This window comes from Sturnira hondurensis, unplaced genomic scaffold, assembly GCF_014824575.4.
Source record: "Sturnira hondurensis isolate 20B ecotype Veracruz unplaced genomic scaffold, ASM1482457v3 Scaffold0022215, whole genome shotgun sequence".
Taxonomy (NCBI): domain Eukaryota; kingdom Metazoa; phylum Chordata; class Mammalia; order Chiroptera; family Phyllostomidae; genus Sturnira; species Sturnira hondurensis.
In genome coordinates, this window is record NW_028094846.1 from 622,003 (window position 1) to 634,104 (window position 12,102).

At 64.3% G+C, this 12,102-nt stretch overlaps 1 protein-coding gene across 4 annotated transcripts in view; it reads left to right on the top strand.

The window, feature by feature from the left end:
- LOC118979280 (carboxyl-terminal PDZ ligand of neuronal nitric oxide synthase protein-like) overlaps window positions 1-12,102 on the top strand; it is a 90,528-nt gene that overhangs the window by 49,388 nt on the left and 29,038 nt on the right. For all 4 annotated transcript variants that reach the window (XM_037035348.1, XM_037035349.1, XM_037035350.1 and 1 more), the window contains one exon: window positions 11,480-11,572. In XM_037035348.1, the coding sequence (XP_036891243.1) occupies window positions 11,480-11,572 (93 nt within the window). The remainder of the gene's footprint in view (window positions 1-11,479; window positions 11,573-12,102) is intronic.

A 12,102-nucleotide genomic window follows, 5' to 3' on the forward strand; every position in this document is an offset into this window, starting at 1 on the left:
AAAGCGCTCAGCTCGGGCAGACCAGGGTGTGGGCTGGGGTGCCGACTCGGGGGGTTCAGCTTCATGCCTCGCAAAGCCAGAGCGTGCTCCACGGAGGGAAACACATGGTTGGTTGTGGTCTCCACTGGAGACGCGAGTCCTTCCCTGTGAGGGGAGAGGAGCCGAGGGAGTGGCGTGGCCAGTGCTCGGGGCCACGGGCTGTGGGGGGGCTGCAGCCCAGCCTGCACACCCACCCTCCCGTGTGCGGAGACATCCGCGTGCTCTCCGTGGAGTGCTTGGGCAGAAACTCGGCCGTGGTGGGGAGGGGTGTGGCTGGGGAGGGCTCGGGGAGGTCCGTGGGGTGCTTCGTCTTCAAGGAAAGCGGTTAGTGTCCTTGCCTGAGGGACTCGTGCCCAGAATGTGCAAAAGGTTCTCAAAATTCAATAACAAGGAAATAACCCAATTTAAGGAGCAGGCACAAGGTTTGAATGGACACGTCACCAAAGAAGCCACACAGATGGCAGTCAGGCCCTTGAAAAGACACTCAGTGTCATTAGTCAGTAGAAAACGCAAATTAAATGCACAGTGAGTAATTGCACGCGGGCTGAGCTGGAGACCACCGGCCACATCAAGGTCGGTGAGGACATGGGGCCGGGATGCTCGCTGCCGGTGGGGGCGCCGCGCAGCCTCTTTGGAACACAGCGTGCCAGCCTTTTGGAATGCTAAGCACACACCTGCTGTGTGACCTGACCATTCCACTTCCAGGGGTTTCTGCCTAAGAGAAACGAAAGGACGCATCCGCACAGAGGCCTGGGATGGTGACAGCCCCACCCTGGAACCAGTCCTGGCGCCCATTAGTGACGACTCCTCAGACGCCACTCTGTGGATGTGGCCTTCCAGCCCCTGCAAACCCACCCATCGGGCTCGGCAGGCGGTCGGGTCAGACGGGAGCCTCTGCTCAGGCCCAGCGGCTGACCTGCTCTCCAAGTGTGGCCGTGTCCAGGGAGGCCATGGGGCAGGCCGGCCCTTTTCTCCGAGTCCCAGGTGGACTTGCTCTCGATGATAGTGATGCTGGGCTCTCAGCCTCGCCCCAGCCACGAGCTCCGCGGAAGCGCGTTATTTGTGCCAACATTAAAACACTTTGGGGTGAAGATGTCCTTGGTCACTAGGACCTCTCACCCATCAGGGTGACAGCCACTTGCCTCTGTGGCTGGAACTCTTCCCAAGAGCAGGCAGTGGGAGCAAGAGCAGAGGTCCCTTTGAGGGCAGCCGGCTGCCCACTCCTGGCCAAGGTTCCTCGGGGGCGTGGGCAGGGCAGGCCCGCTCCGGACCTCACCTTTACTTTAGTCTTTCTGAGCTCAGGATGGGTGCAAGGCCTTGGGACCCCTGCAGCAAGTGGGGACACGGTCCAGGCCTTTCTCTTGGGACCTCGCAGTCATGACACGTAGGCACACAGGGATGGAGCAGGTGGCGAGGGGCTTGCTGGAGGTGGTCACCGGTGCTGCTGGCAGAGCACAGGGTCCAGGTCCCCAGGAACAGCGAGGTGCAAGCAGGTGGGGGGACACTTCGTGTCTCTCCTGAATGTTTGGGCTCAGTGCTGGGTGCTACTGCACAGGAGCCCAAAGTGACCTGGAGAAGGTGCCATCTTGCTGTCAGGGCAGTCGTTGTCCAGGAGACAGAGGTGGCATGTATAGGGTTAATGAGCCTGTGTGTCAGAGGTCAAGAGAAATGGCTTCTGGCTGGAATCCCTCCCACCTGGCTCTTGACCCTGGACAGGTCATTTCCTGGGCCCCTTGGCCTCAGTCTTCCTGACTCTGGGGCTTGGAGCCTGGGTGGCTCTGTGGCAGGCCCAGTGCCGTCCAGCCGGTGCCAGGGTGTCGAGGGGGGTCTGGGAGCTCGAGCAGGGTGGGCCCCGCCTGACACTGATGCTGAGAAGAGACGGCTGCTGTGGGGCACGTGGGGGTCAGGGGTTCCTGAGGCCTGGAGGTCGTTCCGTGGGAAATGTGTTGACAGCCAGAGCACACGTGCGTCACACCCACTGGGACCTTGGGCTTCGGCCCCTCACCGCTGTCCTTCCAGGACCCTTCTCCACGGTGCAGCCTTGGCGCTCAGTTCCAGACGCTGGTCAGGAGGGGCCAGGACAGGCAGCATGTGTGTGTCGGTTCCGTCGCTCCTGGCGTGTGGCTCGGCCCTGCCGCCGTCCTGTCACAGGGAGGGGCTCGCCCGCTCAGTCCTTCCTGTCAGGGTTCGAGGCCACGTGCCTGTGATGAGTGTCGCAGGGGTGCAGTGGGGCCGTCTGGTGGGCGGATGTGAGCAAGGAGCCCATGGTGCCACCCTGTGTTTCCTCGTCTCCGTGCCCCCGTCTGCAGGCTTCCCAGTGGGGCCGGGCCCACTCCCCTGCCCTGGAGAGGACGGGAAGGATGGCAGGTGCCGCGGGCAGCCTTGCGGGTGCGCGTTCTCTTAGCCGGGGTCCAGACTTGCTCCTCCCTCTCTCAGGGCCACGGACACTGTGAAGACTTTCTGGGCCGGGGTGGCTGCAGGGGTAATTCCTGCTCTCGCTTGCATTTCCAGACTCGGGATCCTTCCCGACTCCCTCTCTCCACTCTAAGTGGACGCCCCAGGTCCTGCCCAGCGCGTCTGCATCCCCTGACCAGGGCCTGTGTCCACCAACCCGTGGTGTTGGCGTCTCACGCCTACTGAGACTCGGCCCCCGGCCCAGGTGGGGACAGCCAGGCGGCCGTGGGACGTGGTCCATCTTGTCAGCGCAGTCTCCACGTCACAGCAACTGGCCCTTGGCCCGCCGTGTCCCCACGGAAGGCTGGTGACAGGAGGACTTGTGCTGTCCTGCTCGGAGTCATTGGGCTCGCAGCCTTTGCTGATGCAGGTGTGGCATCTTAGGTGGCCGGCACCGCGCTGCTGAGCACAGGGCCAGAATCCCTCGGACAGCGTACCCCCCATTACGTGGACCGGTGGTCACTGTCCCCATGGGACGACCACAGTCGCTGGGACGGCTGTGACCCGGGTGCGTGTCTGTGTTGCTTGCTTGCGAGACCTGTCTGCTGCCCTGTGTGCGGCTCTGGCTGGGTTAGGAGTGGGCACTGTTGACGGTGGGCCTCAGAGGCAGGAGCAGACAGCAGAGGGGCTTCGTCCGCCCCTCCTACCTGAGGAGGGGTCGCAGCACGGAGGGGGGGGGGATGGATCGAGTGTACCAGTTTCCTCAGACCTTGCCACTGTGCTGTGGCCAGGACTGTGCGGACACCCGCGGATCCCCGTGGTCCTCTGCAGAGCCTGGGACCCAGCAGACAGGCGGGCCGTTCCGGGTGCCACTGAATCCGCCCCCACTCCACCAACACACACAGCAGCCCGCCCCCCATGCCCCCCGTCCGTGTGCTGTGGGATTGGAGGTCTCGGTGCACCCACCGCACGAATCTTCAGGGGACAAGCAGTGAGTTCTCCCATCTTGACTTAACTCCAGTTCTTCCAGTTTTCTCCTTCGCCCCCCGTATCCCCCCACCCACCGCACCCCTCGGCCTTTCATTGGGGTGATGGACAATGACGGTGGCAACGGTTCCTTTGGCAACGGCGTCTGCGTCGTCTCCCTGGAGACCTGCATAGAGGCCTCCGTCTCCAGACCAGCTCCTGGGGCCGGAGGGCTTTGTCCCCCGAACGCCCCAGCGTGGGGTGTGGGCTCTCCGGGCGTTTGCTCCACCGTTCCCTTCCGCTCCTGCTGCCAGGCGCTTCGGGCAGAGAGTTGGCTCCCACCCGGCTTAGGGGCGGGGGAGCTGGGTGGCTCACTCGGCCCAGCCTGCAGCCACAGGTCCGGGGTCCAGCAGCAGATAACCCAGCAGCTTCAGCCCTGGGCCTCTCGGTTTTCTAGATGCCCAGCAGCTCCCGCGTGCTCCATGGCGGGTGGGAGCACAGTCCACGGGCGAGCTGGGCGCTGCCGTGTCTGCAGAGAGCCCTGTCTCGGGGTGCCATGAGGGAGCTGCACCAGCCCCGGCCCTCTCTGCACCCCATGGGTGCTCCACGGGGAGGACTGAGCCCCTGGCACGTCCACAGTGCTTCCCGGTTCACACAGGTGCCGCTCCCATGTTCAAGGGCCCGGCTCACTACTCCCCTCTCTCTCAGCGTCTCACAGGAGCTTCTGGTGAGACATGTGCATCCTTGCTCCTAGTCTCTTAACATCAGGGCCTCCTGGGGCTGGGTTTCTGGGGCCCAGGAGTGGTTTAGGAGGGTGCACCCGGGTTGCCGGGGCGTGAAGGAGCGAAAAGCCCCTCCCCCACACATGCTGCACGCTGACCTCACCCGTGTTAGTCCCTGGGAAGCAGCCAGGGTGTCTCCATGGACCAGACATCTCGTTAGGACTCCCTGAGCCGCTTCCCGGGGCTCGGGCCAACCTACTGGCTTCTGGCTTGGGGCCTTCCCCGTGGGCCCTGGAGGGCAGCGTGCGGCTCGCTGGCTGGTGGGACTCACAGAGGAAGGCTAGAGCTGATGCCGCAGGCTCCGCTGGGGCTGAGGGTCCTGAAGTGGCCCCAGGGGAGGGAGCGCAGCGGGGCAGGGAGCAGAGCGGAGACTGCGTCCAGGCAGGCCGGGAGGGGGCAGCATGCCAGTCATGGGCAGGCAGAGCAGGAGGTCTGCAGCAGGTTCGTGACTAGGTCCTGCAGGGGCTGCGGACCAGGAGAGGCTGGGGCCGTGGGGGTCCCAGGAGCAGGAGACGGGTGGCTGCTTCCTTCACGGAGCAGCACAGCTCACGGGGCGCGTGGGTCACGGGCCCCGCCGCCTACGCAGTCTGTGGTGCAGGGCGGGGTGCTGCTCGCCGCCTGCAGTGGGGAAGCTGAGACCCGTGTGAGCGCCGCCCCTGGGCTCGCGCCGCTGGAGACCCCGATCCGGGCTTCGCATCCAGGCCTTTCTCGAGCCCGGTTCTTCCCACTGTGCCCGCCTCCTCTGTGGCCCGCTCTCTGCAGCCCCGCACCGTGTGCAACACTTGGCTGAGCCTGGGGGGACCTTGCTGTCTCTGTCCCCGTCACCTAGCTCCAGGTGCGGCTGCTGGGACTGCCCTGCGTGGGAGGTGTCGCTCTGTGGTCCTGAGCCCTCAGCCGGCCAGCTCTCTGCGATCCACAGCACCCGTAGGTGAGACCGGTTCTGCGTGAGGTCGCTTCCAGCGAGTGGTCAGGAGTCGTGAGTGTTGGGGCTGAAGGGGCTCCGCTGGAGGGGGAGGGGACTATTAAAGTCTCAGCTCACCGCACAGCCCCACGTTCAGGCTTCGAGTCCACACAGGGGCTGCAGAGCCTCTGGTGGGAGGGGGGTTTAGAGAGGTGACGGTGTGGGGAATTGTCCAGAATCGGGCAGCGGACACGCCGGGGGACAGCGGGGGCCCACGCTTCTCTGCGTGTGATTTTCCCTGTCAGAGTCGGGTACCCAGGTTCCAGTCTAGCACACGTGTGACAGCTGGTGCAGGAGGGGCGGCCGCCCACTCTGAGTGTGGGGCCCGGCACGAGCTCACCCCTCACGGCTGTGGCTGCTGTCAGCCACCGGTGAGGACCTCACGTGGCACTCCTCTCTCCACGCTTTCTCTCCTGGGCATGGGTGTCTCCCTGCCTTATCTAAGTGTCACAGAGGTCAGCTCTCTGTCACCTACCGGATTTATTGCCTTGTTTTGCTTCTTCCAAAGCTGGCCATGCCCTGGCTCTGGCCGAATTCCATTCCTTGTTGCTGACCTCTCCCGCGCTCACTTCCTACAGGCACAACATGGCTATCTGCATCCCGAGCTCTGCAGGCAGGGCTCAGGAGGCCACTGTGTCCCCCAGGCCCCTGCCCTGTGGGCTGCCTGGCCCCCAGCCCTCTGGGCCCCCTTCCTGGTCTCCCAGGCAAACCCCTCGTTCTCCGACCCCCTGACCATGCAGTGCTCATGATGCTGAACCACAGCTGTCACACACTGGCCCTTCCCGCTGGTCTGTGGCCTGGGAGTCAGGGCCATGCTGGGCAATGCCCTTGCCGGTCCCTCCCACGGGGCCTGGTGGGACGTGGGTGCGATGGCAGGGAGTTGAATTCAGCATGGCCTCGGGAGCTGGGAGGCCTTGGTCTGTGACCTTCCCACTGGCCCTCTGCAGGCACCTTGCCCCCCTCGCCTTGTGTCCAGGCGGACAGTCTCCCACCCACAGCTCCCCCCTCAGCTCCTGGTGCTTGTCTCAGGCCAGGTGGGTGGTCTGCGGTGTGAAGCCCCTGACCACAGCACCTGTCTGACCTGCCGTGGGCCTGGGCGGCGTTCCGACCGGTGCTGGCCCTCTGCCTCCCATTTGTGTTTCTCTATGCTGCTCCCTGCGTGTGGATTCGGTGGGGGGGGAGGTACCCACAGACAAATCTGCCACCGGGTCAGTAGGGCTCCTTGTGGCCGTGTGCTGAAGTCTCGTGTGTGTGGCGGTCACGCAGGTGTGACCGACACAGGTCAGTGGTGGAAGGGCGGCCCCGGGTGACGGGGATGTGGGTGACGTTGGGTGGGTTTTGGGGGGCCCTTCCCACAGCCTGTGAGCGTTGTGATTTACCTCCTGGCCAGGGCTCGAGGGCAGGAAGAGGCAGGCTGTGGGCCCTGAGGCCTCGCCGTCTGGGACGGGAGCCCTCGGGCGGGTGCCCACGTGGCCCCCAGGACACATGCGTGCCCTTGTCTCTCCTGAGCCGGGTTCCTCGTGGGCGACTGAGTCGGACGCCATGTTCAGCCGCTGAAAAAGACTCTCCCACACCCAGGAAGGCATTCCTGAGATGTTTCTGGGCTGTAAATCAGCCCATCGATTGTGAGCACTTGAAAGGCTGTGTGGACTCTCGGCGAGCGCGGGGGCCGTTCCGGCCAGACCGAGGCGGTCTCTCAGGTCTGTGTGAACGGCGGCGGCTGTGGGTGGCCGGTCCCTTTCTCTGCGAATCTGCGTTTCCGTGAATGCTGTTGAAAATATTTAGCTCAGCGCTTCTCTAATCGTCTGGCTTGGCCAGTTTCTCTATGCCCACTGTCATAACTGCGGCGCCTCACGCAGCAGTCACACGGTGGTGGCTTGGTTCTCGCATTTTCCCGTGCGATTTGACTGCATGTCAGATTGCTTTTCTTTCTTAGCTGAACTGCCAGAAAGCCACTAACATCTACCAGTAATTGGGTCAAGGTCACAGTACACAAAGCCATGAAGTCAAGCGCTTTTAGAAAGGAGGAAACGGCTACGATGTGTGCGTTGGGCAGGGGCAGGTCTTACGTAAAGAACCGCTGGTTCCTCTTCTCAGGCCGAACCGGGCGCAGGAGCGAGGCAGCGTTTCGGGAAGAAGGAACGCCCTCGTGTGCCTGGGTCGCATCAGTTCCCGCCTGCTCGTGACCGTGCGTCTGCGAGGAGCTGAGGCCCCGTCACACAGCCTGTCCCCTCTCTCTGTCCAGGTCCGGTCCCCTGCCGCCACCCCTGTGGCTCCTCCCCTTTGGAAGCTGGTGATGGTGTCTCCCTGGAAAGAGGGAGCTCGTGGGCACAAATGGATGCGCTCGGTGCCCACAGAGGTGCCGAGTTTCCCGGTTGTGACCAAGCCCAGGTCGTGCCTGGAGCTCCCGATGCCCAGGTTCTGCCATCAGCAACTGGAGACACCCTGTGTGTGCCCGTGTGTGGAGCGAGTGGGATTGTGACGTAAGCCCTGCCTCGGGCAGCTTTGGCTTGAGATCCTGGTCTGCAGGGCCTGTCTCGGTGAGCTGCCTCACTGCTCTCCCAGCAAAAACCACAGGCTGTGATCACAGGGGCACGCACCCCGTCGTGACGCAGTTTGTCCTTCAGGGTGGGTTTCCTCCAGGTCTCCAACAATGATGACGCGTCCCCGGTGACCGTGTTCCTGAAGTGGCCGCTTCTCGGGCGAACCTCTGTTTGGATCTGTGAGCTGAGGGGCGCAGGGTAGAAGGAAGGTTCTCGTGAGCACCGTCCCAGTCTGTCTGGGCTGCCCCGGGCGGGGTGGGGAGGATGGAAGGCCCTCGGTCTGCACCGTAAGGGGCGGCAAGTCCAAGGTCACGGTGCTGTGTGGTCAGGTTCGGGGGGAAGCCCTTCTTTCCGGTGGTGGGTGGCCTTGTGCTCACTGTGACCTCGGTGGCAGAGGGTCAGTAGCTCTCTGGGTCTTTCCGTGTCATCCTTGGGGCCGGCCAGCGTTCTCTGGGAGTGGGGCACGATGGCTGTGCTCCCGCCTGTCTTGTGTCCACGGGAGCGGCCACCGTGCAGGCCCCTGAGGACACAGCCCAGCTCGCCTGCCCTTGAGACTGTCACAGTGGCCCTCCGAGGGCCTGGCCGATGTGACTCTGAAGTGCCCCCTCCCTGGGATAGCTCCGTCTCCCACCTCTCGGCACTCCGGGCAGCCCCGGACATCGAGGTTCCTGCCCAGCACCCTCCTTGCGCGCGAGGCCCCTCTGGGTTTCTCCGACCCGCCGCGTTCGGGGCCCTTCCCTGGGTGTGGCGTGCGAGGAAGCAGCAGAGGGAATGAGGGCGAGGTCCGTGTGAGATGGAGCCTGGGGAGGCGGCAGGCTGAGGTGGCCCTGAGCCCGTGACGTTAAATTTCCGATGAGCTGCGCCCCGTCCCCCCCTGTGGCCAGACGGGCACCTGCACCCACAGGCTGCGCCGCACACGTGCCGAATGCCTGTGTTTCGGGAAGCGGGATTCTGGGCCCAGGAGAGAGCAGGATGCTGTGCAGAGCAGGGGCAGGTCTGGAGATTCGGATTCGGGTCAGTTTTCTGTTGATGGACTTGGGGAGCACGACGTGCCCCCTATGGGACCATCGCCACCTGCTGCTCCAGACCTTCTGCATCTCTCAGACTCTGTCCCATTAAACCCTCCCCACTCACCGTCCCTGCCCCCAGCCCCCGCTTTGCCTTTGAACTTCACTTCTCTGATCTGCCTCGTGTCAGCGGAATCACAGCACCTGTTCTCTTGCGATGGGCTCATGCGGTCGCTGAAAGGGATATGCTTGAGGGCCAGCCACGTTGCAGCAGGTGTCAGAACGTCCGTCTGTCCCCTGGTGGTCTGCGGGCTGCCTCCACCTTCGGGAGGTGGGGGACAGTGCCCCTGTGAAGGTGGGGTGCCCAGATTTTGTCTTGCTGCTGCCCGAGTCACAAAACTTGCCAGTGGGAAGGGCAGACGACGTCCCAGAGCCCTGTGTGGCAGGGTGCCCAGCTGAGGTGCTGGCAGCAGGCAGGCAACTGGGGCTGCGGGCAGGTGGGATCGACGGTCATGGCACCACCCACCCTCCTGTGGAAACGTCCCACGAGCATCGCCGGCAGCAGAGCCACAGGCTCATCGGGGATGGTTGTGAACACAGCCGAGCACCCCGGGGACCCCAAGCTAGAGCCCCTCCCTCAGCTCTGCAAACCCCCGCTCGGGAACGAGGGGCCACATGGTGACCCAGGCTCCCCGGGGGTCAGGACGCTGCTGTGGGCAGCCTGTGCAGTGAGTGTGAGCACGTGCAGGTATGAGTGAGCGGGGCCCAGCCCTTGCCTGTGACCCTCAGACGCTAGCGCCGGTCCCTGTGCTCTGTGCCGGGGCCTCAGTGCCTCGCAGACCATGCTTGGCTGTGGCTGACGCCCTGCTCCCCTCCTGGACATGCCCTGCCTGGGATGAGACACCAGGATGGGGGCGTCCCGGGCGCTGGGCAGTCGGGAGATGCCGTCCTGTGTCACTCGCTGAGCGTGTGCCCTTGGTTCTGCAGTCGGCTCCCCCACAGCTTCGTGGCCAGCATAGCACACTGTGTCTGGTGCAGGCCTGGGGCTCTGCTTGTGGACCAGAACTTGACCTTGGCCTTTCTGGTCAGTGGTCATTGTTCCAGGACTTGGCTTGTTTTGTTTCCACAAGATAGGTCCTTCAGGGCTTCGTCTGTCCTTGCTGCCAGGGCTCTGGCTAACAAAGCAACCAGGTTGCTTCAGCCACACCAGGGGCCGAGCAGGACCTGTTGGCACAGACTCCAGAGCTATGTGGGCTTTGGGGGGGGCTGGCCTGAGCCGCAGACGGTGGCACCAGCGTCCCGTCTGCCCTCCAGCCCTGGCGCAGCCCAGGCAGCTGGCTCCTCTCCTGAGGAACACAGACGCTTCCTCCCAGGCTTTCCTGCCCTCAGAGCCAGGAGCCTGGGAGGAGGGGGGCTGGTCCCCGTGAACCCCATCTCTGCTGGTCTGGTCAGTCCCGTCACCCTTGTCCCCTCACACCGTGAGCACAGGGACATGGCTCTCCAGTGAAGGGCACAGTTCGGAGACTGGCTTCCTTTCGTCTCAGTGGTTCTCAGCAGAGCTCTCACTATTCGCTGGGAGAAGGTCGGGGACTCCAGCTGCAGGCGGGCGGGGCAGGTCAGAGAGTTGGTCTCAGGGGCCCTGGCAGTGGGCTGGGCCTCTCCGGGCCGGGCGCCTGAAGTGTGCAGAGTGGCCCCACTACAGTGATGAGGACGCCTGTGCTGTCTCTGCCCCTTCGGTCACACTGTTGTGCACGGGTCCCTGCGTTCCCGCAGACCCACGTGAGCCCCGGGGTGCGTGCACAGAGCTCCTGTCAGAGCTGCTTCCTGTTCCGGGGAGAAGGTTCAGTGGCGCTTTGTCCCCGTAGGACGAGGGTCACAGGCCAGGCAGAGGCGGCGAGGACTCGGGCAAGAGACACCAGTTTTAGTGGTGCTGGCAGGGGGCCGACCGGACGTCTCTCGCCAGCCTCGAGAGGGCGTCCCGATATACAAAGGGTCCCGGGGACAGTGAAGCTGGTAGGAGGTGGCCGAGCAAGAGATTCTTCTGGAAATTGGAGCCGGGTGAGGGCCTGGTTTGCAGGCACTTGCTCCCTGAGCCTGGACTGGAGGGGCGGCACTGAATGGGCAGAGGTTTCAGCCCCCTGTGCTGCTGGACTCGCTGCTGGAAGAGGGGAGGAGACGGGGTGGGGGGAATAGCAGGTGAGGACCCACCCATTCAGCAGGGGCTCACCCATTCACGAGGGGCCACATGGTGACCCAGGCTCCCCGGGGGTCAGGACGCTGCTGTGGGAAGCCTGTGCAGTGAGTGTGAGCACGTGCAGGTATGAGTGAGCGGGGCCCAGCCCTTGCCTGTGACCCTCAGACGCTAGCGCCGGTCCCTGTGCTCTGTGCCGGGGCCTCAGTGCCTCGCAGACCATGCTTGGCTGTGGCTGACGCCCTGCTCCCCTCCTGGACAGGGGGGATGGCACAGACGGGTCGGCCGGGGGAGCGCGTGCCGAGTCTCTGAACCCACAGCAGCAAGCGTCACAGCCCAGGGACGGTTCTGGATTCCCAACGGGGTTTCCCCAGAAGGCTCTGTTTTCACGCCGTCGTTGGGGACCTCAGGTCCGTTCTGTGGTCCTGCCTGAGGGCTGAGCGGTGAGACCGATGGCCCTGCAGTCGCTGTTCCAACCCAGAGTGCCCTTGTCCACATCGGCTCCGGCCGTCGACGGCCCGGCCGTCCCAGCCAGGAGCAGCAGGACGGCTGGCGCTCTGCTCTGACTGCACCTCTTGGCCTCTTCTCTCCTGCAGTACGAGTTCAAAGCCAAGAACATCAAGAAGAAGAAGGTGAGCATCATGGTCTCGGTGGACGGGGTGAAAGTGATCCTGAAGAAGAAGAAGAAGGTGAGCAACTGTGCACCAGCACCCGGGGTGGGGGGAGGGGTGCAGGCTGCCGCCGGCCAGAGCAGGGAGTGGACAAGTCGGCCACGACGCCTCGGGCCTGTCCGCTGCGCCCACGCCTGGTGTCCGCTCCGGGGCCCGCTGGCGCTGGGTTGCGCCTCTAGTCACGGAGGTCAGGGCCACCGCCGCTGACAGATGGGAGCTTGTCAGCAGCCACCAGCCTTTGTGCCTTTCTCCCACGGGGCAGCCCTTGGGTGTGTGGGTGTGCTGATGCCGCCCCTCTGTGTCTGTGAAGTTGAGAGTGGGCATGCCCCCTTGTCTCCGAGGAAAGGCACCCTCGGCAGGTCTTGGTGGTGGCCGTCCAGGTCAGGTCAGGAGCCGGCTGCCTGGCCAGGCAGCTGTAGGTGCGGAAAGGGCCATGCTGGTCCTCAGTGACACACAGCCCTGGGCCCCGGGCCTGACGCTCTCCACCGCTGGGTGCCTCTGCCCGGTCAGCGGGACGTGTGGGTGTGGGCGGTCCCTCAGCTGAGCCG